The 27,486-nt window shown below is 48.7% G+C and overlaps 1 protein-coding gene across 1 annotated transcript in view; it reads left to right on the forward strand.

The window, feature by feature from the left end:
- LOC134341920 (NACHT, LRR and PYD domains-containing protein 12-like) overlaps positions 1-21,745 on the forward strand; it is a 69,450-nt gene extending 47,705 nt beyond the window's left edge. The window contains 26 exon segments of the mRNA XM_063039855.1: positions 4,732-4,903; positions 5,002-5,067; positions 9,790-11,545; positions 12,748-12,834; positions 12,990-13,160; positions 13,316-13,486; positions 13,642-13,812; positions 13,968-14,138; positions 14,294-14,464; positions 15,485-15,655; positions 15,811-15,981; positions 16,137-16,307; positions 16,465-16,635; positions 16,791-16,961; positions 17,108-17,278; positions 17,434-17,604; positions 17,762-17,932; positions 18,088-18,258; positions 18,405-18,575; positions 18,731-18,901; positions 19,057-19,227; positions 19,374-19,544; positions 19,700-19,870; positions 20,028-20,195; positions 20,360-20,402; positions 20,404-21,745. Of these exon segments, the coding sequence (XP_062895925.1) occupies positions 4,732-4,903; positions 5,002-5,067; positions 9,790-11,545; positions 12,748-12,834; positions 12,990-13,160; positions 13,316-13,486; positions 13,642-13,812; positions 13,968-14,138; positions 14,294-14,464; positions 15,485-15,655; positions 15,811-15,981; positions 16,137-16,307; positions 16,465-16,635; positions 16,791-16,961; positions 17,108-17,278; positions 17,434-17,604; positions 17,762-17,932; positions 18,088-18,258; positions 18,405-18,575; positions 18,731-18,901; positions 19,057-19,227; positions 19,374-19,544; positions 19,700-19,870; positions 20,028-20,195; positions 20,360-20,402; positions 20,404-20,433 (5,571 nt within the window). The 3' untranslated portion in view covers positions 20,434-21,745.
- The last annotated feature ends 5,741 nt before the right edge of the window (positions 21,746-27,486 follow it).

A 27,486-nucleotide genomic window follows, 5' to 3' on the forward strand; every position in this document is an offset into this window, starting at 1 on the left:
CCACACACCATACCGAACACTACTTTCCACGTGAGGCAGCTGACAATTTCACTCCAAACTTCTTACTCAACATTAGCACCAGTTGGCTTTGATTTGTCACACGTGCACAATAGTCCTGAATTTGCTGTCTGCTCCTCACTGCCAATTCCCAGCTGTAGGCTGACACTGGACCCCTCGTGGAGCCTGGCAGTGAAGTGTGAACCTGATGCGGTTCACCAGCAATTTCCCTGGGGAAACATGAACAGTGACCCTGCCATAATTTGACCTAGCCATAGTCATCAAACTCTACAGTACAGCAACAGGCTGTTCCGCTCATCTGGACCACACCGACCTATTGTCTGCTTAGTCCCATTGACCTGAACCCGGACTGGAGACATCCATAACTTCCCCCATTGGTGAATTTACCCAAATTGATCGTAAATGTTCAAATCGAATTTACATCGACTAATTCCGATGGCAGCACGTTCCACGTTCTCAGCAGCGTCTGAGTGAACAAGTTCCCCCTCATATTGCCTTTCACCTGTCATCGTTACCCCATGTCCTCTAATTCCAGTCCCACCCAACCTCAGTAGTAAATGCCTTTCAGCAATTACTCTATCTATACCTTTTATAAACTTGTATACCCCTATCACATCTCTCCTGGTCCTCCTGAACTCTGTGGAATAACGTCCTAACGTATTCACACTTTCCCTATATCTCAGGACCTCAAGTCCTGGCAACAATCTGCATTTTTTTTTCTGCACTAGTTCAATCTTATTAATATCCTTCCGAGAAGTAGGTATACAAATTGCTTCAAATTAGCCTCTGACACATCAATTTATACATATATCCCAACTTCTGTATTCAATATTTTGATTTATGAAAGCCCATGTCCTAAAAGCTTTACAACGCCATCTAACTTCGACAACACTTTCAAGAAATTTTGGATCTGTATTCCCTGATACCTTAGTTTTACCGCACTGCTCAATGTCTTAGTGTTATCGTGGTTTGTCCTCAAAAAGTGCAACACCTCACACGTGTCTTCTTTAAATTCTATCTCCCAATCTCCATTCCACCTTTTTCTAGCTGTCCCATGTCCCGCTGCAAACTCTGATAACCTTCCTCGCTGTCACTACCTTGGTGTCATCCACAGATTTGCTGACCCACTTTACCACATTATCATCCAGAGCGTTGATGTATATGACAGACAACATCAGACCAAGTACAGATCCCTGTCGCACACCCCTAGTCATAGACTTCTAGTCAGAGAAGCAAACCTCTACTACCACTCTTAGCACTACCACTCAATGCCTTAGTGCTGTCGTGTCTTCATTACCTTGGTATCTACCTTGGTATCGTCTACAGATCTGCTGACCCAGTTTACCACATTATCATCCAGGGCGTTGGTAGACAACACCAGACCGAGCACAGATACCTGAAGCACACCACTAGTCATTGACTTCAAGTCTGAGAAGCAAACCTCTACCACCTCCCTTAGCTTCTCTCACGAATCCAATATCTAAACTAACTTACTACCATGTCATGAATGTCAAGCGACTTAATCTTACTGACCAGGCTCCGATGAGGGATCGAGTCAGAGGCCTTTCTGAAGTCCATGCAGACAACATCTACTTCCTTGTTTTCATTACTTGCTTGGGAACTTGTTGAGAAACTATAAGATTGGTTAGGTAGGATCTACCAGGCAGAAATCAGTGTGCACTATACCTGATCAATCCTCGTCCATCCAAGTACTCATATTCAGTCCATTAGAATACCTACCAATAACTTTACCACCACTGGTGTTTGGCTCATCAAACTGTAATTCCCTAACTTTTTCTTACCTCCTTTTCAAACAGCAGAACAACATTATCTACCCTCCAATACTTCCTCATCTGACATTTTAAATATCGTCACTGGAGCACCTGCGATCTCTGCACTCGCCTCAGACAAGGTGTGAAGGAAAACCCTGGGGATTTACCCCCCCCCCCCCAATCTGCCTCAAGACAGCAAACACCTCCTCCTCTGTAATCTGTATGGAGTCCATGATCTCACCGCTGTTTGGCTCTCTCTAAAGACTCTGTATGTCTCCGGTGTAAATATAAATGTAAAAAATGCATTTAAAATCTCCCCCACCTTTTCAGCATCATGCGTAAATGCCATTCTGAACTTCAATTTTGTCCGTTGCTATACTTTTGTTCTGAAAATAATTGATGAAGAGTTTGAGGTTCTCTTTTTCCTTGTCTGCTAGAGCATTTGTATTTCTCTAGCATTTCTTGTACTCATCAAGTACCTCATTTGATCTTCGAGCCTGTACTTGAGATGCGCTCAGGGCCTCAATGGCTCTCAATACCCGAGCTTCCCTAAACCTGTTACCCTTGCCTTTTATTGTGTCAGGAACATTCAAACTCTGTACCTATGGTCATTTATGCATTGGAACTTTGTACTCTGAAAATTTCAGTTTTGGATGCCTCACATTCACCAAGCACATCTATACCAGAAAACAACATGTCCCAATCCAGTTTCGTCAGATCCCTGCTGATACCATTATAATTGACCTTTCTGCAATTTCGAAACTTAACCCGAGGACCAGACCTATCATTTTCCATAATGATCTTTAAACTAATGGCATGATGATTACCAGATCCAAAGTGTTTCCCTGCACCTGTGCTGTTCCCTAACAGAATTCTTGTATGTACTGTCTACAGTTCTGATCTCAATATATTGATTCCGGAAACTTCCTTGAACCCATTTGACCTACACTATCCCATCCAGCCCTTTAAAATATGGGTTTCCCAGTCACTAAATGGAAAGTTAAAATTATCTACCATCAGAACCTTGTGTTTCTTGTTTCTGTGATCTCTCTACATGTTTGATCTACTAAATCCCATTGACTATTGGGAGCTCTATAATATAATCCCACTAACGTGGTCATCTCTTTCTTATTACGTAGTTTCACCCATGTAGTCTCACTGCACCAGCTATCCAGATTGTCCTGTCTGAGCAATGCAGTGACGTCTTCTCTGAATAGTTATTGCACCCCTCCATCTGTAATCCCTCCCGCTCTGTCGAATCGTGTCGAACGCAACGGAACCCTGGAATGCTGAGCGGCGAATCCTGCACCAGCTCCAACCAAATCATATTAATGGTTACAATGCTGAGATTCAATGTGCTGATCAATGCTCTAAACTCATCTGCCTTTCCTACAGTACTCCTTGCATTGAAATAATACACAACTCGGAACATTAGTTTCACCATGTTCATCCTTTAGATTCCTGACTCTTTATGTTGGCTTAACAACGTCTTTCCCAAACAACCTCTCCATTATCCACTCTGGTTCTTCATCCCCCTGCAACTCAAGTTTAACACCTCCACCTTCCCATGCAGCGCTAACAACCCATCCTGCAAGAGTATCAGTCCCCCTCCAGCTCGGGTGCAAAATGATCACCTCCGTCCAGGTCCAATCTTACTTGGAAGAGAGCCCAATCATTCAAACATCTCAAACCCTCGGTCATGCACCATTTCATCAGCCACACGTAAACTGTATGATCGCCCTATTTCAGGCCTCACTAGTACGTGGTACGGGTAGTACCCTTGAGAACACAACACTGGAGGACCTGCCTTTTAGCTTAGCTTCGAACTCCATGAACTCACTTTGCATGACCTCATCACACTTCTTACTCTTGTCATTGGTACCGACGTGGACCACGACCTCTGACTGCTCACCCTGCCCTTAACAAAGTTTTAGACTGGATGGGAGATATCCCTGACCTTGGAAACACATGATCCAGAAATCTTGTTCTCATCAACAGGATCTCCAGTGTGCTCTACTAGCCATTGAATGCCCCTGTTAGTTCAGTTCACTCTTCTCACCCCTTCTGAGTCACAAAGCCAAATTCAGTGCCAGTGGTATAATCGCCATGACTTTCCTCTGCTAGGTCATACCCCGAAACAGAAAGCAGTGTACCGGTTACAGAGCAGTTTTCTACAGTGGCTGCCTGTCTCCTTTCCCCCTCCTGACAGTCACCCAGTTACCTGTGTCCTGCCCCTTGGGTATAGCTCCCTCCCCGTATAGCCTGTCAGTCAACCTCTCAGCCTCCTGAATGATCCTGGATTCCTCCAGCTCCAGCTCCAATTCCTGAGCACAGTCTGTAAGAAGCTGCAGCTGGATGCAATTCCTGAAGGTGCAGTTGTCAGGGACACTGGAGGTCTCTCTATCTTGCTGCACCCTGTAGGAAGAGCATCCCACTACCCTGCCTGCATTCTGTGAAAAATACAGGTAAAATATTACCCAAAATCTTCCAACAGCCTCCGCCTCTCCTCACTGAACTCTCTCTGGCACAAAGCCTCAAGACCCTGCTCTATCTCTGGCTCACTCGCATTATATTTTCTCCACTTAATCCTTGCCAAGTGGACAAATGCCCCACAAACTGTGGCGTTCAGAAGGTCGTGACTGCCCCCGCTCGCTTCTTTAAAAATCTACCTGAAGTCTCCTCACTGAACCCTCTCCGACACGAAGACTCAACTCCCCACTCTATCTCTGGCTCACTCACACTATGTCTGCTCCGCTCAAACCTTGCTAGTCTGATAATTACCTCGCAATCTGTGGCGTGCAGGAAGTCTCGACTGCCCCCGCTCACTTCTTTTAAAATCTTTCCCCCGCTATGAACACTTCAATGTCTCTTAGTGATCTGTGTCGAGCAGATTTGTACCCATCTCTCCGCACCTCAATATATTCCCCATTGTTCATTACAGAGCGTGACTGAGCTGGCGGAGAAGGGAAACCGAGCGGGAGCTTCCAAACTCCTCCTGGATCTGGTGATGGAGAAGGGCTCCGAGGCCCGGAGGATGATGTGGGAATCCTTTGTGAAACTACACCACCATTTACCGAAGCTGAGCAGAATATTGGATGAAATACGGGAACGTGGTACGGTGAACAATACACTGTGTGTTACAGATGTAGATGCTGATGAATTTACAGTATTACACAGAACAGACTTCATGCAGGTTAATCTGTTTGAACAGGTGACGGCCAGTTCGCCTACATGGACACTGAGCGGGGTTTACCTGAAATGCCTACTGACCTGAAAGGTAGGCAATGAAGCGGAAAACTCAAAGTCTCGATTTCACTCTGAGTGTCTGAATACCTGTCTTCAGATGCCTGTTTAGAGACGGTCAGAAACGGGGAGACAGGTGTTTGTTGCTGCGGCTGGAGCACAGGAAAGCATTTGCATTCGTCACAACACCTGGCACCTTCCGAGTCTCGGGCTGTGCACCCAGAAACCTGTATGAGTTTGATAAACAAACAATCCAGTCGGTCAGAGAGGAATCCTCAGCGTTCCTCTCACTCCAGCGCCAAATATCCGGAGATTTGACCAAACTGAAGCCAAACTGTTCCAATTGGAACATCCAACTTCAGCAAGGGAAATCTCAGACCTCCGATCCAAAGTAGAGATGAGATTTGTTGTTATTCCTCCATAAGACCACAAGACATGGGAGCAGCAGTCGGCCATTCAGCCCATCAGTCTGCTCCGCCATTCCACCATGGCTGATCCCAAGTCCCACTGAACTCCATACAACTGCCTTCTCACCATATCCTTTGATGCACTGACCGATCAAGAAACGATCAACCTCGTCTTAACTATACCCACGGTCTGTGGCAGAGCATTCAACGGATTTGGTACTTCCTGGCTAAAAAAATAAAGAATCCTCCTGACATGTTCTAAAGGATGACCAATTAACTTTCAGGTTGTGCCTTGTAGCTCTGGATACCCCAACATAGGAAATATCCTCTCCATTTCCATTCTATCTGGTCCTTTCAAGGAGATCCCCCCTCCCCCCACATTCTTCTAAAGTCCAGTGGGTACAGGCCCAAAGTTTCGAAAATGCTCCTCGGATGTTCACCCTTCATTCCCGAAATCATCATCGTGTATCTGCTCTGGTCTCTCTCCAATGACAACACATCTTTTCTGAGATATAGGTCCATAAACTCCAAGTGAGACCTGACTGCAGTCTTATAAATGCTCAGCATTGTCTCCTTGCTTGTAGATTCGGTTCCCCTTGAAATAAATGCCAACATTGCATTTGCTTTCCTTACCACAGATTCGACCTGTAAATTAACAGTTCGAGGACTCCCAAGTCCCTCTGTACCTCTGATGTTTGACCCCTCTTTCCATTTTGGATTATGGTCTGCACTATTGTTCCCTTTACCAATATACGTTATCATACATTTCTCAAAACTATATTCCATCTGCCACCTTTTATTTTGCCCACTCTTCCAATTTGTCTCGGTCCTGCTGCAATCACATTGCCTTCTCAGCACTACCCACCCCTCCACCTACCTTTTTGAAACCCGGAAACTTTGCCACAATGCAATCAATTACGTTATCTAAATAACTGGCAAACAATGTGAAAATTAGCGGTCCCAATACTGGTCCCTGAGGAAAACCACCAGTCACCGGCAGCCAAACAGAAAAGGCCCCTTTTATTTTCACTCGTTGCCTGCTGCCTGTCAGCCGTTCCGCTACACATGTCAATATCATTCCTGTAACACCATAAGATTTTACCTTGTTCAACAGTCTCATACATGACAACTTATCAAATGTCTTCTGAAAATCTAAATAAATGGCATCCACTGACTCTCCTTTGTCCAGCCTGCTTGTTTTCTCCTCGATTTGTTAGGTATGACTTTCCTTCACAGAAACCACGCTGACTTTGACTTATTTTGTCATTAACCTCCAAGTACCTCGAACCCTCAACCTTAATAATAGACACCAACAGTTTCCTAACCACTGAAGTTTGGCTAACTGGCCTATAATTTCCCTTCTTTGTCCTTCCTTCTTAAAGAGTGGAGTGACATTTGCAATCCTCCATTCATCCGGGACAATGCCAGTATCAAGTGATTGCTGAAAGATAATGACCGATGCATCCGTTATCTCTCCAGCAGCCTCTCTTAGGGCTTGGGACATAGTCCATCTGGATCAGGTAACTTACTCACCTTAAGACTTCTCAGTACGCCGAGCACATTTTCTTTTGTAATAGCAATGGCACTCACTCCTACTGCCCGCATTCATGGACAACAGCTCGCTGCACGGTGAAGACAGATGCAAAGTATCCATTGTTCATCTGTTATTTCTTTGTCCCTGATTACGACTCCTCCAGCATCATTTCCCAGTTGGTCAATATCAACTCTCACTTCCCTTTTACTCTTTATATAACTGAAAGAGAGTGATTATTACCCTGCTTTATATTATAGGCTTATCTGCTCTCGTATTTCATCTTTTCCCTTCTTATAGCTTCTTTAGTTGCTTTTTTTGTTGCATTTTAAATTCATCCAACTTTCCACTCACTTTTGCTACCTTATGTGTGCTTTACCTGGCTTTTATGCAGTCCTTAGCTTCCTTTGTAAACCACGGTTCCCTACCCCTGCCATTTGAGAACTCCATCCTCTGTGGGCCATGACTATCCTATATTGACCTATTTCCAGAAACTTAGAAACATAGAAAAAAAACTGGAAAACCTACAGCACAATACAGGCCCTTCGGCCCACAATGCTGTGCTGGACATGTACTTATTTTAGAAATTACCTAGGGTTACCCATAGTCCTCTATGTTTCTAAGTTTCATGCACCTATCCAGGAGTCTCTTAAAAGACCCGATCGTATCCGCATCCACCACTGTGGCCGGCAGCCTACTCCACGCACTCACCACTCTCTGAGTAAAACACTTACCTGTGACATCTCCTCTGTACCTACTGCCATGCACTTTAAATCTTTGTCCTCTCGTGTTAGCCATTTCAGCCCTGGCGAAAAACCCTCTGACTATTCACATGATCAATGCCTCTCATCATCTTATACACCTCTATCAGGTCACCTTTCAATCTCCGCCGCTCCAACGAGAGAAGGCCGAGTTCTCTCAGCATATTCTCAGAAGACATGCTGCCCAATCCAGGCAACATCCTTGTAAACCTCCACTGAACCCTTTCTATGGTTTCCACATCCTTCATGTAGTGAGGCTACCAGAACTGAGCACAGTTCTCTAAGTGCGGTCTGACAGGTTCTGATACAGCAGTAACATTACCTCTTGGCTCTTGTACTTAATCCCACTGTTAATGCAGGCCAAAGCACTGTATGCATTCTTAACCACAGAATCAACCTGCGCAGCTGCTTTGAGTGTCCTTTGGACTCGGACCCCAAGCTCCCGCTGATCCTCCACACTGCCAAGAGTCTTACCATTAATACTATATTCTGCCATCATATTTGACCTACCAAAGTGAACCACCTCACACTTATCTGTGTTGAATTCCATCTTCTACTTCTCAGCCCAGTTTTGCATCCTATCAATGTCTGCTGTAATCTCTGACAGCCCTCCACACTATCCACAACACCTTCAACCTTTGTGTCATCAGCAAATTTACTAACCCATGTGTCCACTTCCTCAACCAGGTTATTTATAAAAATCACAAAGAGTAGGGGTCCCAGAACAGATCCCTGAGGCACACCACTGGTCACCGAACTCCATGCAGAATATGACCTGTCTACAACCACTCTTTGCCTTCTGTGGGCAAGCCAGCTCTTGATCCACAAAGCAATCTCCCCTTGGATCCCAGGCCTCCTTACTTTCTCAATAAGCCTTCAATGGTGTACCTTATCAAATCCAATGTTCTTCTGATGTTCGCCTTAAACTGGACTGGTGTTTAATATTGTGGATCTGTAAAAGATAAATCAGTTCTGTTTCAAATCTCATGTCACAGATACTTACTGTCTCTGCCGAACTTACAATGTACACTAGAGAGGCCACTCAGTCCGTCTGGTCCCTGCCCATCTTTCTGTTCCATATTAGTATCTTAAAGTCTAGCCCTGTTGTTCACTTCACCTCTCACTCTCCCCGTGATGACAGGCTGCAACTCGTCATTACTCTGCAGGAGAAGAGATTTCCCTTGAATTTCATAGAATCAGAAATCTAGAGCAGATTGCAGGCCCTTCGGCTCACAATGTTGTACCCTGGCAACTTCAGGGTCTCGGGCTGTGCACCCAAAGGTCTCTACGAGTTTTATAGCAGACATTACGATCGGTCACAGAGGAAGCCTCGGCGCTCCCCTTTCCCTAGCGCTGAACATCCAAAACTGAATCCAAACCATTCCGATTGGAATATGCAACTCCAGGACGGGAGGTATCACACTTCGGAGTCCAATGTGTGTCCCAGATTTGATGTTATTCTTCTGTGCGACATCAGAGAATTGCCTGAGTTGACGTACCAGCTCCTCGGTGCAGAGGACTGTAGAGGTGTAACACCCCGTGTAACAGTGTGACTGGCTCAGACTGAAAATGGAAACCAAAATTATGTTCCCTTTCTACGCCTCAGTACGGCAGCCTAAACCTGAAGTAGTGTCAAGAGCATCATGTCCATTGTGAGAAAGTAAAAGTCGGTAAAACAAGTAAATTGCACCCCCCCCCCCCCCATGTTACCCTCTGCAGTGTCGGACAGTTCAGCAGAAGCTGAGCGGTGAAAGCAGTGAAACCATCCAGTCCACACGACACTCTCCTCTCCAGAATCACGTCTGCACTTGGTGCTCGCTGGAACACCGGGAAATCTGCAAACTATGAACAAAAGGGAGAGTGCAGCATTTAACAGCGAATCTAAATCAGATCAGAAATGTTTCTTGGCCATCGTTCATTTTCAGACACTCTTACTTCTGATTTCCCGATTTCACACCAACAATGTTTCAACAAGTTTTTTTTAATTAAAGAAAACAGGTTGAGAGTTCCATGTTCATCAGATTAGGCATTGACACCCTATTTCTGTCCGTCCTAAGATGTTCAACGGAAACACATGGGGACTCTGCGGGCACAAACGGAAACACTGAGAGTGAACATGATCCTGATGAGGGAGAAGGTGAAGGTTTTCCAGCTGGTTGATCGATACGCTGAGCTCACGGTCATTTCTACTGTTCGAGATCGGACACTGGTGGAACATGAGCTGCTGGCAAGAGGCAGAGACCATGAGGAGTGGAGAGAGAAACATCTCCGTGGAGAGCTGGAAAAAATCGGGACTGATCAGTTATTCAAGAGCAGTTTTGTTCAAAAACGTAAAAGATGTTTCTTTGGAAACAAATCCGGGATGTCCGCAGCAGTGGCCGGAGTCTCGGGGATCGGGAAAACAACAATGGTACAAAAGATAGTCTATGACTGGGCCACGGGGAAAATATACCAACAATTTCAGTTTGTCTTCAGTTTCAAGTTCCGCGATTTAAACACCATTAACTGCAGAATAAACCTGAGGGAATTGATTCTGGATCAGTATCCTTACTTTGGAAATATCCTGAGAGAGGTCTGGAAGAATCCAGAGGGATTGTTGTTTATATTCGATGGTCTGGATGAATTCAAGCACAAAATCGATTTTGCTGACAGTCGAAGAGATACAGAACCCAAGCATCAGTGCCCAGATCCCGAGTGGTGGTGTGAAGTGTCTGACATTGTGTGCAGTTTAATCCAGGGCAAGCTGCTCCCAGGGTGTTCAGTGCTGGTGACCACCCGTCCCACTGCGTTACATTTATTGGAAAAGGCAATGATCAGTGTCTGGGCTGAAATCCTGGGATTCGATGGTGAGGAACGGAAGGAATATTTCATCAAAAATTTTGAAGATCAGTCGGTGGCGGCAGATGTTTTCAAACACGTGAAGGAGAACGAGATCCTGTACACCATGAGCTACAACCCTTCCTACTGCCTGTTCCTCGCTCTGACACTGGGCCCCTTCTTCACACAAAGAGTCAGGGGCCCGCAGCGAGTTCCCAAGACCATCACCCAACTGTACTCCTACTATATTTACAACATCCTGAAAAACCACGGCCGTGAGATTGAGAACCCCCGTGATGTGTTACTCAGGGTTGGTCAGATGGCCTTCAGAGGAGTGTCCGAGAAGAAGATTGTGTTTACAAGTGGAGATTTAATCAAAAACAATCTGCAGCCTTCCCAATTCCTGTCCGGGTTCCTGATGGAGCTTTTGGAGAGAGAGGATTCTGCCCGGAGCGTGGTGTACACATTCCCTCACCTCACTATCCAAGAGTTTGTAGCTGCAGTCACGCAATTCCTGAATCCACATCCCGGGGACATCCTGAAATTCCTCACTGAATCCCATAACACGACAGATGGTCAATTTCATGTATTTCTTCGTTTTGTTGCTGGTCTCTCCTCCCCAATGACAGCTCCGGGCCTGGAGGAGTTTCTGGGTCCATTTCCTGAACAAACAACCTGCCGGGTGATTGACTGGGTGAAGAAGGAGGTTAAACGTCAGAGTGGAAACACATGGAGTGAAGCTGGTAAAAGGAGCCTCCTGAACACATTACACTACCTGTTTGAGTCTCAGAATAGTGGACTGGCTCAGGCCGCACTGGGATCTGTGAAGAAACTTTCATTCAGTGGAATGACACTGACCCCGATTGACTGCGCTGTCCTGTCTCATGTCATCGGACTCTGTGATGCAATAAAACATCTCAATCTGGAGGGCTGCCACATTCAGTGTAAAGGAATCCAGTGGCTGGGACCCGGGCTGTACAAGTGCCAGGAGTTGAGGTAACTTGATTTATCTCTCACTCTGAACTGTGAAACTGTTCCATTGTGTTGTTTCAATGTAAAGGGATTCAGGTGAAACTACAATAAGTCAAATTGTGAATGCCCAGGGTATCAGTCAGTAATTCCGCAAGGACGGGAGGGTTCTGTGGTCCCTTGTGAAGGGATGTTGGAGACTTCAGCAGATCAGTGAACAACGGCCATTGGTTTAGTGGTAGTAAATCACAGAAATGGCCCTGTTTCTCACTGCCTGTGACACGTACATTGACAATGTTCATTCTCACTGTTACTGACACCCGGACCGACACTGACTGCAGCAGGTGCGTCAGAGCTTCACACCCGCTTCCCGGTCGGGACAAGAGACTGTCAGCACACTGTCCCAGTGAGAAGGAAAGAATTACCATTGTGAGATTGTCCTCCCCTGCCCTTCCCCGTGTGTGACTATCACCATCAGTCTACCTGTGTGACTGTGCTAAGTAGCAGATACCCAGACCCCATGGGCACATCTTCTCTCTCGATTATGATCCTCGGTTCAGACCCAACCCTCCCGGACAATCTATTACTGCATCCTTTCTTCTTGTAGGATAATCGTTTCCCCTCAGACCCTCTTGTGGAACCTCTCATCCCCACTCCTGTTCCTTTCTTGGGGATCTCTTCCCCGTCCCATTCGTCCTGCGGGCTCTCTCATCCCCATCCCCCTTCCGTTCCTGGGTCTCTCTCTTCATCGCCTTGTGGATCTCTGTTCTCCATCTCCGTTCATCCTTTCCGATCTCTCTTCGCCATCTCCCTTTCTCCTGAGAAATCTCTCTTCCCCATCTCCCATCCTCCTGTTGGATCTCTCTTCTCCACCCCCCTTGCTCAGGTGGGGACTCGTACACAGTCTCTCATCGACACTTTCAGATTAACAAATCTTCCTCACTGTTGGACTTACTCTCATTTTCCAACTCCGCCCCTTCCGACCTTCTCAGGTCAGGGAGACTTTTCCAACCGTTGGGAAATGACACAGAATATGGGGAGTTTACAGGGTCGCACCAGCAGGTTAAATTACTGACATTCGGTGAATACCCTGGAGCTGGGCAGTGAGGGACATTGACAGTGATGGGAACTCCGATCAGTGATTTACTGAGTATCTGAGTGAGAGAAATTCCCTCAGACCCACGGTTTGAATCATTTTGTTCATCATTTTTTTTTCTGTTTGTGTTTAGCCTTGGGTGGAATAAACTGGAAGATGCAGGAGTGAAACTGGTTTCTGCGGCTCTGAGGATGCGAGAGTGTAAAATACAGAAACTGTGGTAAATACCATACGGTGTGAGATTGTGTTTACAGTCTCTGAATGTCTGACACTGAACATTAAAGTGATTAGTTAATCTGTTACTGATAAATACAGTCAATTTGTACCGTCTCCTGCCTCTCTGTGTCCTTCACCCTCACTCTCTCTCATCTCCAGGCTAGACAATGTCGGTCTCAGAGATTCTGATGTCGAGGATCTCGTCTCCGCTCTCAGTACAAACACATCACTGACGGAGCTGGACCTGGGTGCTAACAAACTGGGAGATTCAGGAGTGAAACGGGTGTGTGAGGCTCTGAGGAACTCGGAGAGTAAAATACAGAAACTGTGGTAAGTACCAGACTGTGGGAGATTGTGTTTACAGTCACTGGATGTCTGACACTGAACATTAATGTGATCAGTAATTGTGTTACTGATAAACACTGGGGATTTGTACCGTCTCCTGTCTCTCTGTGTCCTTCACCCTCACTCTCTCTCATCTCCAGGCTGTATGACGTCGGTCTCACAGCTAATGGTGCCAAGGACCTCATCTCTACTCTCAGTACAAATCGATCACTGACAGAGCTGAATTTGAATGATAATAAACTGGGAGATTCAGGAGTGAAACTGGTGTCGGACGCGCTGAGGAACCCGGAGTGTAAAATACAGAAACTGTGGTAAGTACCAGACTGTGGGAGATTGTGTTTACAGTCACTGGGTGTCTGACACTGAACATTAATGTGATCAGTAATTGTGTTACTGATAAACACTGGGGATTTGTACCGTCTCCTGTCTCTCTGTGTCCTTCACCCTCTCGTTCTCTCATCTCCAGGCTGTGGAATGTCGGTCTCACAGTTTCTGGTGCCGAGGATCTCTCCCCTGCTATCAATACAAACCGATCATTGACGGAGCTGAACCTGAATGATAATCAGCTGGGAGATTCAAGAGTGAAACTACTGTCTGCGGCTCTGAGGAACTCGAAGCGTAAAATTAAGAAACTGTGGTAAGTACCAGACTGTGGCAGATTGTGCTTGCAGTCAATGGGTGTCTGACACTGAACTTTAATATCATCAGTAATTACGTTCCTGATAAACTCTGGGGATTTGTACCATCTCCTGTCTCTCTGTGTCCTTCACCCTCACTCTCTGTCATCTCCAGGCTGAGGAATGTCGGTCTCACAGATTCTGGTGCTGAGGATCTCGTCTCCACTCTCAGTACAAACCCATCACTGACGGAGCTGAACCTGGGGGCTAATGAACTGGGAGATTCAGGAGTGAAACTGGTGTCTGCGGCTCTGACGAATTCGAAGTGTTGTATACAGAAACTGTGGTCAGTACCAAACTGTGGGGGATTGTGTTTAGAGTCACTGGGTGTCTGACACTGTACATTAATGTTATCAGTAATTGTGTTACTGATAAACACTGGGGATTTGTACCGTCTCCTGTCTCTCTGTGCCCTTCAAACTCACTCTCTCTCATCTCCAGGCTCAGGGATGTCGGTCTCACAGATTCTGGTGCCGGCGATCTCGTCTCCGCTCTCAGTACAAACCGATCACTGACGGAGCTGAACCTGGGTGTTAATAAACTGGGAGATTCAGGAGTGAAACTGGTGTCTGCGGCTCTTAGGAACGTGGAGTGTAAATTACAGAAACTGTGGTAAGTACCAGTCTGTGGGAGATTGTGTTTATAGTCACTGGGTGTCTGACACTGAACATTAATGTGATCAGTAATTGTGTCACTGATAAACACTGGGGATTTGTACCGTCTCCTGTCTCTCTGTGTCCTTCACCCTGTTACGTACCCCGTAACTGGGTTGCCAAACCAGCAGAAATGGATCACTCAGTTGGAGTCTGGAGTACTAGAACTAAGAAAGTTTTATTAAAGAAACAAGCAACACAGTAATCGAAAGGATAATAAATGCAACAGTTTAGCAATGATAAACACACGTGCACAGAATTAAGATAATGGCATCAATCAAGCTCTATCGTTGTCTAGGGGTAAATGAGCAAATTTCAAAGTAACTCAAAGTTCAGTCCAGTTTAGTAGTTCAGTTCGCAGTAATCGTTGCCATGGTGATGGACAACGTGGAGGGGGAGAGAGAGAGGGAACAGGAACAACTGATCATTCAGAACACTGCTTCACTCACAGACCGGCGATATGGCTCACAAGCAGCTTTTGGGCGGGTCCTTGGTGATGTCACCTGAGGTCACCGACTGTGACCCCTCCTCCAGATGCGGTCGATCCTCTGCAGTGAACCCGGCACCCAGGCAAGGGCGGACACACACCGGGTTCCCGCTGATCGTACCTTTCCACCCTGGCCGTTGTCTGATACTTCCCACCGATTCGTGAGAGGCGTACCGCTTCCAGGGTCTCGTTACCTCGGGTGTCGTGTGTGCTGCCTTAGCGAACCGGTCCCTTTTTATCCCCCTGCTGGGGTATCGCCTGTCCATCACTTCAAACAGTTCAGGGTTCAAAGGGGGAGCCGCTCCAGACAGCTCTCTCTCCCCCGTCCCTTCATTACACATCTCCAGACGCTGCTCCATTGTTCCTTATCTCTCCTTCCCCTGAGGACAGGTGGCAGACCACTTGCTGATGTCACTGATGCTAACCCAGGCCAGCAAACATCTTAATTTTATGTGTATTCTCGTCACAACCCTCACTCTCTCTCATCTCCAGGCTGTGTGATGTCGGTCTCACTGCTAATGGTGCCAAGGACCTCATCTCCACTCTCAGTACAAATCGATCACTGACAGAGCTGAGTTTGAATGATAATAAACTGGGAGATTTAGGAGTGAAACTGTTGTCGGCTGCGCTGAGGATCTCGGAGTGTAAATTACAGAAACTGTGGTAAGTACCAGACTGTGGGAGATTGTGTTTACAGTCACTGTGTGTCTGACTCTGAACATTAATGTGATCAGTAATTGTGTTACTGATAAACACTGGGGATTTCTACCATCTCCTGTCTCTTTGTGTCCTTCACCCTCACCATATCTCATCTCCAGGCTGAGGAATGTCCGTCTCACAGATTCTGGTGTCGAGGATCTCGCCTCCGTTCTCAGTACAAACCCATCACTGACGGAGCTGAACCTGGGTGCTAATGAACTGGGAGATTTAGGAGTGAAACTGGTGTCTGCGGCTCTGACGAATTCGAACTGTTGTATACAGAAATTGTGGTCAGTACCAAACTGTGGGAGATTGTGTTTAGAGTCACTGGGTGTCTGACACTGAACATTAATGTGATCAGTAATTGTGTTACTGATAAACACTGGGGATTTGTTCCATCTCCTGTCTCTCTGTGTCCTTCACCCTCACTCTCTCTCATCTCCAGGCTGTATGATGTCGGTCTCACTGCTAATGGTGCCAAGGACCTCATCTCTACTCTCAGTACAAGTCGATCTCTGAAAGAGCTGAGTTTGAGTGATAATAATCTGGGAGATTCAGGAGTGAAACTGGTGTTGGACGCACTGAGGGTCTCGGAGTGTAACATACAGAAACTGTGGTAAGTAGCAGACTGTGGGAGATTGTGTTTACAGTCACTGGGTGTCTGACACTGAACATTAATGTGATTGGCAATTATCTTACTGATACATACTGTGAATTTGCACCATCTCCTGTCTCTAGCTGTGTCCTTCACCCCCACTCTCTCTCATCTCCAGGCTGTGGAATGTTGGCCTCACAGATTCTGGTGCCGGAGATCTTAACGCCACTCTCGGAGGAAACCCATCACTGACGGTGCTCAATCTGAATAATAACAAGTTGGAAGATTTAGGAGTGAAACTGGTGTCTGCGGCTCTGAAGAAATCACGTTGTAAATTACAGGAATTGGGGTAAGTACTAGTCTGTATGAGATTGTGTTTACAGTCACTGGGTGTCTGACACTGAACATTCATGTGATCAGTAATTGTGTTACTGATAAACACTTGGAATTTGTACCATCTCCCGTCTCTCTGTGTCCTTCACCCTCACTCTCTCTCATCTCCAGGTTGAGGGATGTCGGTCTCACAGATTCTGGTGCCAAGGATCTCGCCTCCGCTCTCAGTACAAATCCATCACTGACGGAGCTGAACCTGAATGATAATAAACTGGGAGATTCAGGAGTGAAACTGCTGTCTGAGGCTCTAAAGAAGGCGAAATGTAAAATCCAAAAACTGTGGTAAATACCAGAGAGTGGGAGATTGTCACTGCATATTTGACACTGAACATTAATATGATTAGTGATTATATTATTGATTAACAGTGTGAATATGTACAGTCTCCTGTCCCTCTGTGTTCTTCAACATGATTCTCTCTCTTCTCCAGGCTGCGGGATGTCGGTCTCACAAATCCTGGTGCCGAGGATCTCGCTTCCGCTCTCAGTTCGAACCCATCACTGATGGAGCTGAACCTGGGTGCTAATGAACTGGGAGATTCAGGAGTGAAACTGGTGTCTGCGGCTCTGACGAATTCGAAGTGTTGTATACAGAAACTGTGGTCAGTACCAAACTGTGGGAGATTGTGTTTAGAGTCACTGGTTGTCTGACACTGAACATTACTGTGATCAGTAATTGTGTTACTGATAAACACTGGGGATTTTTAGCGTTTCCTGTCTCTCTGTGTCCTTCACCCTCACTCTCTCTCATCTCCAGGCTTTTTGATGTCAGTCTCACTGCTAATGGTGCCAAGGACCTCATCTCTACTCTCAGTACAAGTCGATCTCTGAAAGAGCTGAGTTTGAGTGATAATAACCTGGGAGATTCTGGAGTGAAACTGGTGTCTGCGGCGCTGAGGGACTCGGAGTGTAAAATACAGAAACTGTGGTAAGTAGCAGACTGTGGGAGGTTGTGTTTACAGTCACTGGGTGTCTGACACTGAACATTAATGTGATCAGTAATTATCTTACTGATACATACTGTGAATTTGCACCATCTCCTGTCTCTAGCTGTGTCCTTCACCCCCACTCTCTCTCATCTCCAGGCTGTGGAATGTCGGCCTCACAGATTCTGGTGCCGGAGATCTTAACGCCACTCTCGGAGGAAACCCATCACTGACGGTGCTCAATCTGAATAATAACAAGTTGGAAGATTTAGGAGTGAAACTGGTGTCTGCGGCTCTGAAGAAATCACGTTGTAAATTACAGGAATTGGGGTAAGTACTAGTCTGTATGAGATTGTGTTTACAGTCACTGAGTGTCTGACACTGAACATTCATGTGATCAGTAATTGTGTTACTGATAAACACTTGGAATTTGTACCATCTCCCGTCTCTCTGTGTCCTTCACCCTCACTCTCTCTCATCTCCAGGTTGAGGGATGTCGGTCTCACAGATTCTGGTGCCAAGGATCTCGCCTCCGCTCTCAGTACAAATCCATCACTGACGGAGCTGAACCTGAATGATAATAAACTGGGAGATTCAGGAGTGAAACTGCTGTCTGAGGCTCTAAAGAAGGCGAAATGTAAAATCCAAAAACTGTGGTAAATACCAGAGAGTGGGAGATTGTCACTGCATATTTGACACTGAACATTAATATGATTAGTGATTATATTATTGATTAACAGTGTGAATATGTACAGTCTCCTGTCCCTCTGTGTTCTTCAACATGATTCTCTCTCTTCTCCAGGCTGCGGGATGTCGGTCTCACAAATCCTGGTGCCGAGGATCTCGCTTCCGCTCTCAGTTCGAACCCATCACTGATGGAGCTGAACCTGGGTGCTAATAAACTGGGAGATTCAGGAGTGAAAATGCTTTCTGCAGCTCTGAAGAATTCGGACTGTAAAATACAGAAATTATGGTCAGTAGCAGAATGGGGTAGAGTTTGTTTACGGTCACTGGGTGTCTGACAGTGAACATTAATGTGATCAGTAATTGTGTTACTGATAAACACTAGGGATTTGTTCCGTCTCCTGTCTCTCTGTGTCCTTCACCCTCACTCTTTCTCATTTCCAGGCTGATGAATGTCGGACTCACAGATTCAGCTGCCGGAGATTTTGTGTCCGCACTCGGTACAAAAACTTCACTAATGGTGCTCAGCCTGAATAACAATAAACTGGGAGATTCAGGAGTGAAACTGGTGTCTGCTGCTCTGATGAAATCACGGTGTAAATTACAGGAATTAGGGTAGGTACCAAACTGTAGGATGTTGTGTTTAGAGTCACTGGGAGTCTGACACTGAACATTAATGTGATCAGTAATTGTGTTACTGATAAACATTGGGGATTTGTACCGTCTCCTGTCTCTCTGTGTCCTTCACCCTCACTCTCTATCATCTCCAGGCTGAAACATGTCGGTCTCACAGATTCTGGTGCCCGCGATCTCGCCTCCGCTCTCAGTACAAATCCATCACTGACGGAGCTGGACCTGAATGATAATCACCTGGGAGATTCAGGAGTGAAACTACTGTCTGCGGCTCTGAGGAACGCAGACTGTAAAATACAGAAACTGTGGTAAATACCCAACAGAGGGAAATTGCCACTGGGTGTCTGACACTGAACATTAATGTGATTAGTAATTATGCTGCTGCTTAACACTGTGGATATGAACAGTCTCGTATCTCTTTCTGTTCTTCACCCTCACTCTCTCTCATCTCCAGGCTGAGGCATGTCGGTCTCACAGATTCTGGTGCCGAGGATCTCGTCTCCGCTCTCAGTACAAAACCATCACTGACGGAGCTGAACCTGGGTGCTAATGAACTGGGAGATTCAGGAGTGGAACTTGTGTCTGCGGCTCTGAGGAACTCGGAGTGTAAAATACAGAAATTTTGGTCAGTACCTGACTGTGGGAGATTGTGTTTACAGTCACTGGGTGTCTGACACTGAACATTAATGTGATCAGTAATTGTGTTACTGACAAACACTGGGGATTTGTACCTTCTCCTGTCTCTCTGTGTCCTTCACCCTCACTCTCTCTCATCTCCAGGCTGTATGATGTCGGTCTCACAGATTCTGGTGTCGAGGATCTCGTCTCCGCTCTCAGTACAAACCCATCACTGACGGAGCTAGACCTGGGTGGTAATAAACTGGGAGATTCAGGAGTGAAACTGTTGTCTCCGGCTCTGAGGAACCCGGAGTGTAAAATACAAAAACTAGGGTAAGTACCAGACAGTGGGAGATTGTGTTTACAGTCACTGGGTGTCTGACACTGAACATTAATGTGATCAGTAATTGTGTTACTGATAAACACTGGGGATTTGTACCGTCTCCTATCTCAATGTGTCCTTCACCCTCACTCTCTCTCTCATCTCCAGGCTGAACAATGTCGATCTCACAGATTCTGGTGCCGATGATCTCGTCTCCGCTCTCAGTACAAACCCATCACTGACGGAGCTGAACCTGGGATTAAACTCGCTGACAGACCGATCTGTCCCCGATCTCCGCAGTCTCATACAGACCCTCCCGAGTCTGAAGCGGATCCTGTGAGTGTTTGTGTTAATGTTCAATGTGATAAAATATCAGCGGATCCGCGGGTTTTCTGGTGATATTTGTCTGTGAGTGTTGTTGAAACATTAACCCCAGTCCCCTGTTACTGACACTGTTGTGTAATCTGTTTATTTCATCTTTATTCTCCCATCTGTTTCAGGCTGGACGGGAATCAGTTCAGTGAGACCGGGAAGAAGGAACTGAGATCTCTGCAGGAACCCAGACCCGGACTGAGAGTGTCCGTGTGAACATCTGAATGTGTGAACATCCCCACCCGCGGGATGGGGACAGTTTGGCTGATTCCCCCCGCCCCCATTTAAATCCCGGCCTCCCCTTTAACTTCCGCCCTTGCCTTTAAAGGCCGCGCGCCAGGTTTAATTCCCAACGGTTCTAACGGAACTGACTCCAGTCTCACGCTCTGTGTCAGCGGAAGTGATCCTGCAGTGACGTTCACCGCCTCCTGTCCAGCGGCGCAGCTTCCGCCGGATGTGCGTGTTCGAGGCTTCCCCACGTGAGACCCCGGGGAATGACACAGACAGGAAGAGCCCGGGGGCCGAGTCTCAGTCTGGGACACCGGTGTCCCGGGGTGGGATTATCCCGGTAGAGAATCCTTTTGCTCCCTTTGCTGAGGATGGTGCATTCGGCAGTCTGGCCGATATAATGATGTTACATTGACAAATACCTCGGCAGTGACCCTGGATCTGCAGTGATCTCGGACACGGTCCTGAAGTGTGATTTTATATTCATCGGTTCCCCGATGCAGAGTGACGGAGAGAAACGGGACTGATTATTCAACCGGTCACCCGTTGTCGCCGGTCAGTTAATTGTGTGTGACTGTGAGTGAGTCGGGAGCAGTTTATTTATTCCCGCACGTCAGCCGTTCACACATTGTTTAATTTACATCTGTCATGATGAAATCAATAAACCGCTGTAACTTCCTGACTTGGTGTCGGACTTGAGTCTCGTTAGAGGAGACACAGTGACCTGGGGTTACTGCTGCCCCCCGCACCCGGTGAGCTGCGGTAATGGGTCTGAGATCCTCACACTGGTGCAGCAGCGTCTCAGCTCCAGGCTGAGGGAGGTCGGACTGGCAGAGTCTGGGTGCCCAGGCTCTGATCTCCACCCAACTGCCTTCCTGGCTAACTGACTCCTCCTGCTCCCCGGCAGAGAGTTAAAATTGACTATAATATAAGACGTGAGACCGCTGAGGTCCCGAGTACGATAGGGATCGGGGATGGAATACTGGCGTTGAGCACGACGTGAATCTCCCTCCACACCGTCCCATCACACACTCCCGGGGTCAGACACAGAGTGAATCTCCCTCCACACCATCCCATCACACTCTCCCGGGGTCAGACACAGAGTGAATCTCCCTCCACACCGTCCCATCACACTCTCCCGGGGTCAGGCACAGAGTGAATCTCCCTCCACACCGTCCCATCACACACTCCCGGGGTCAGACACAGAGTGAATCTCCCTCCGCACCGTCCCATCACACACTCCCGGGGTCAGACACAGAGTGAATCTCCCTCCACACCGTCCCATCACACACTCCCGGGGTCAGACACAGAGTGAATCTCCCTCCACACCGTCCCATCACACACTCCCGGGGTCAGACACAGAGTGAATCTCCCTCCACACCGTCCCATCACACACTCCCGGGGTCAGACACAGAGTGAATCTCCCTCCACACCGTCCCATCACACACTCTCGGGGTCAGACATAGAGTGAATCTCCCTCCACACCGTCCCATCACACACTCCCGGGGTCAGACACAGAATGAAACTCCCTCCACACCGTCCCATCACTCACTCCCGGGGTCAGACACAGAGCGAATCTCCCTCCGCACCGTCCCATCGCACACTCCCGGGGTCAGACACAGAGCGAATCTCCCTCCGCACCGTCCCATCACACACTCCCGGGGTCAGGCACCGAGTGATTCTCCCTCCACACTGTCCCATCACTCACTCCCGGGGTCAGACACAGAGTGAATCTCCCTCCACACCGTCCCATCACTCACTCCCGGGGTCAGACACAGAGTGAATCTCCCTCCGCACCGTCCCATCACACACTCCCGGGGTCAGTCACAGGGTGAATCTCCCTCCGCACCGTCCCATCACTCACTCCCGGGGTCAGACACAGAGTGAATCTCCCTCCGCACCGTCCCATCACACACTCCCGGGGTCAGTCACAAGGTGAATCTCCCTCCGCACCGTCCCGTCACACACTCCCAGGGTCTACCTGAGTCCTTCTGGGGAGACCTGGCTGGCGAACTGGCAGGACCTGGAGACAAAGGTCATGGCCCGGCTAGGGCGCTGGTCAGGCCTTCTCAGGGTGCTTTCCTATCGAGGCAGGGTGGTGGTCATAAACCAGCTGGTGGCCTCCATGTTGTGGTACCGGATGGTCACCTTGGCCCCCCCTGCCCCTTTTGTTGCGAGAATGCAGAGGAAGCTGGTGGACTTCTTCTGGGGAAACAGGAAACACTGGGTCTCTGCAGCGGTTCTGAGTCTCCCAGTAGGAGAGGGCGGACAGTCGCTGGTGTGTGTACGCACACGACTGGCGGCTCTCCGCCTCAGGACTCTGCAGAGATTCCTGTACGCCGAGCGCCCTCCCAGGTGGCACGTGTTGGCGACTTTCTTCCTCCGGAGGGGCTGCTGCCTTCACGAAGATATGCAGCTACCACCGGCAGGCGTCAGCCGTGCTGCTTTGCAGAGGCTGCCCGGCTTCTATCAGGACCTACTGAGAGTCTGGAACATGGTTGCCTCAGGCCGGGAATCCCCTCCTCTGGCAGAGGGCGGGGTCCTGGCCGACCCTTGCCCTGCCTCAGCGGATGTCGGTGCGGCTCAGGTGTGTGGATCGACTCAAGCTGAGCTGCTCGTCGGGCCCAGGCCCCGCAGCCTTACCCGAGAGACGAATCCACACAACTTGAGCTGTCTCTCATCGACACCCACAATCCCATTCAGGGATGCAGGCAGGAGGTACCTTTATGGGCTGCTGCTCCACACCCTCCACTTCCTAGCCTTTGTCCACCGTCCCGACACGCCATGGCGGTCGGTCTTTCCACCTGGAGGTGAGGGGGGTCCCCAATGGAAGTCCCTTTACAAGGGAGTCCTCCCCATGCACCTTGGGGATCTCGGCTGGAGGGTGCTGCATAAAGCGGTGCCCTGCAATAAGTTCTTTAGTCTGTACACGGATCTCCCAGCCGCGTGTCACTTCTGCGGGCTGGAGGAGACCGTGTACCACATGTACACGGAGTGTGTGAGGCTGCAGCCCCTTTTCGCGTTTTTGCGTGGGCTGCTTCTCGCCTTCTGGTTGCATTTCAGTCCCACCCTATTTATATATGGTCATCCAGTAAGGAGGGGGGCACAGAGGGATGAGGATGTCCTTGTCAACTTGCTCCTGGGGCTGGCGAAAATTGCCATCCGTGGCTCCTGGAAAAGGGTGGCAGGAGGTTCTCCCCGGGCGGACTGCCTGGCTATGTTTAGGGGGTATGTTCGTGCCCGGGTGAACATTGAAAAGGAATATGCACAGTCCACGGCGACCGTAGAGGTGTTCCGGGACCGTTGGGCTCCGCGGGGTGTAAATGCCATCATTGCTGAGGATGGCAATATATTGGTTTAAGATGTATTGTCTGTTTGTAGTGTAGTAAATATGTTAGTCACTGGGTTTGTAAATATTGTATAGCACCGACATTTGTAATAAAGAATTTTGTAAAAAAAAAAGGGGTCAGACAGAGAGTGAATCTCCCTCCGCACCGTCCCATCACACACTCCCGGGGTCAGACACGGAGTGAATCTCCCTCCACACCGTCCCATCACACACTCCCGGGGTCAGACAGAGAGTGAATCTCCCTCCACACCGTCCCATCACAGACTCCTGGGGTCAGACAGAGAGTGAAGCTCCCTCCATACTGTCCGATCCGGCTCTCTCGTGCCCAGCCAGGGAGAAACGGTCTCTGTGGCATGAGATCTATCAGCTCATTTCGAGGTGGAACTGTAGCACATGGGCATCCCCCATCCCACGCACGAGTCGAAATTATGTCGGGGAGGGTGCACGGAGCTGGAGAGAGTGGGCCGAGGCACAAATGGGCAGGGGAATACAGGTGGATATTAGAACGCTAGCGGTTGACAATCACATTTGACTTCTGCAGTGGAGAAGTAGCCCAGGATGAAATCGAAGATGAGGATAATTTTGCAAAAACGAGATCCCACCACTCGCCGTCCTCTCTCACCGTCCGCACTCCTAACGGGACGCCGTCCATTCCCGTCCACTCACACAGGCCTCGCTCTGAATCAAAGACCACCTCTTACCATTCATTCCGATCATCCGCACTCCTATTAAACTCCACCCCTTCCCATTCACTTTCCCATCCGCACTCCCAATAGACCAAAACCCTAGCCATTCACTCCCTCCGTCCGCACTCCCACCCCTAGCCATTCACTCCCTCCGTCCGCAGTCCCAATAGACCCCACCCCTTCCCATTCTCTCCCACTGTCCACACTTCCAATAGACCAAACCCCTAGCCATTCACTCCCTCCATCCGCACTCCCAATAGACCCCACCCCTTCCCATTCACTCCCTCCATCCGCACTCCCAATAGACCTCACCCCTTCCCATTCTCTCCAACTGTCCACACTCCCAACAGACCCCACCTCTTCCCATTCACTCGCACCGTCCGCACTCCCAATAAACCCCACCCCTTCCCATTCACTCCCTCCATCCGCACTCCCAATAGACCTCACCCCTTCCCATTCTCTCCAACTGTCCACACTCCCAATAGACCCCACCTCTTCCCATTCACTCGTACCGTCCGCACTCCCAATAAACCCCACCCCTTCACATTCACACCCACCGTCCACACTCCCAATAGACCCCACCCCTTCCAATTCATCCCACCGTCCGCACTCCCAATGGACCCCACCCCTTCCCATTCACTCGCAATAGACCCCAGCACTTCCTATTCACTCCCACTGTCTGTCAAAGCGGGGACGCTGGGAAGTGGACCCAAATGCAAGACACAGACACTGAAGTACATGGAATAGGATCAGGTTTGTCAAGAAAGCGAGGGAAGGGGGGAAGAAATAACGCTAGACAATGACACAGGCCCTGGACCGGAGAGGGATTCAGGGGCTGGGTTAGGACTTGGACTGAGAGACACGGGATCTGGACGAGGAATTAGGAAAGAGGAGCCTGGGCTAGGCCACTGAGCCAGAGACTGGACAGGGACACGGAACCTGGGTCTTGACTCGGGCTCGGAACCCGGATCCTGGCGAGGACAAGACATGGCTACAGGACGGGACGAAAGACTCCTGGAGGGGACTAGAGACTCCTGGACAGGACGAGGGAACTCCAGCCCAGGACGAGGAATCTCTAGCACCGGGCTGGGCAAGGTACGCCTGTGCTGGGCGAGGCACAAGGACAGGAAGAGAACACGAAGCCTTGACTTGGTCGAGGGAGGCAAGAACACAGAAACTTGGTCGATGGAGACAGGAACGCACAATACAGAGCCTTGTTCTTGAAAGACAGGAACATGAGACACAGAGCAGGATGCCTCCTTGGGAACAGGACGTAGGGCCGGGATTCATACACAGAATGCTGAACAAGTCGAGACGGTACCCAGCACAAGGTAGCGGGAAACGGCCGGACCTACCTAGCGGAGGCGAGGACACACAGACAGTTAAAACTCTAGATGGCGGCAAACAGTCCGACCTACCTAACGAAGGTGAGGACACAAAGAGCCAGTTCCAAACAACGAAAGACAGTTCCTTAACTAGACAGAGCAAGGCTCCGGTCTTGCTCCGGTGGTAGAACTTGACGGCGAGAAAAGGCGAGGACGCAGACGAGGCTTCAGGTGAAAGGTAGCAAGCGAGACTTCAGCCAAGCACTACAGAAGGAAGGGGAAAGGAACAGTCGTGCAACCCAAGTTGAACCCAGGAGCTGTTTATGTAGAAGCACAAAATGAGATTCATGTACCTCAACAGAGGCACCCCAACAGAACAAGAGAAACCAGAAAACCTGGAATGAGGATCGATAGACCGGATCGTGAACCAGAATGCGGACTTCCGGGACCAGACCATGATACCGTCCGCACTCCCAATAACCCCCACCCTATCCCATTTTCTCCACGCATCCACATTCATAACTGGACGCACCCCTACCCATTCGCTTCCAACGTGCGAACATTCCAGAGGGACACCACCCCTTTACGTTCACTCTCACCGTCCGCACTCCCAATAGACCCCACCCCTTCCTATTAACTCTACCCTTCCGAACTACTAATAGACCCCACCACTTCTCATTCACTCCCGTCTGCACTCCCAATAGACCTCACCCCTTCCCATTCACTCCTAATAGTCCTCACCCCTTCCCATTCACTCCCACCGTCCTCACTCCCAATAGACCACACCCCTTCCCATTCACTCCCATCGTCCACAAATCCCGATAGACCCCACCCCTTCCCATTCACTCCCAATAGACCCCACCCCTTCCCATTCACTCCCACCGTTCGCACTCCAAATAGACCCCACCCCTTCCCATTCACTCCCACCGTCCGCATTCCCAGTGGACCCCACCGCTCCCATTCACTCCACGCTTCCGCATTCCTAACAGGACGCACCCTTACCCATTCGCTCCCATCGTCCGAACATTCCAACGGGACCCCACCACTTCCCATTCACTCCCAATGGGACCCAGCCCTTCACATTCACTCCAACCATCTGCCTCCCAATGGGACCCCCTTCCAGTACATTTCCAACGCGGATGGGATTTTGGAAATTTGCGGGGACGCCTGAATTCTGTACTTAACAGAACTCGGAGCGGGGTTTACGAAATTTGACGAGAATGCCGATGGGATTATTTGTTACAAGGAAACGCCAGGTCCCTGTATGGACACCGGGAATATTACCGCACACGTTTCCTGGTGTCTGTGTCTTCCTCTCTCCACGATGCTCGCAGTAATAACGCACGGGATCCGAAGATGAGGATGTCGGGCCGGTCTCTATTGTTTGCGATATATATTATTTGTGATAAACAGTCTGCGCAATCGAGTGGAGGGTGATCGAAAGTGTCTGCCCTGCGAGGGGCTCCTGATTGAAAATGGTGACCAGGGAGGGAACGACAGAAGGATTCAGAATGGTCACTGGGGAGGGAGTGAAAGGTTGACTTAAAATGGTCTCCGGGGAGATAGTGATGGACTGAGTGACAATGGGCCCCAGGGAGGGGGCGATGGGCGGAATTAAGATGTTCGTGGTCACCTTGTTTCTCATGGCTGGCAGGGAGGGAGTGATA

The sequence above is a fragment of the Mobula hypostoma genome, unplaced genomic scaffold (genome assembly GCF_963921235.1).
Source record: "Mobula hypostoma unplaced genomic scaffold, sMobHyp1.1 scaffold_42, whole genome shotgun sequence".
NCBI classification, from domain to species: Eukaryota; Metazoa; Chordata; class Chondrichthyes; order Myliobatiformes; family Myliobatidae; genus Mobula; species Mobula hypostoma.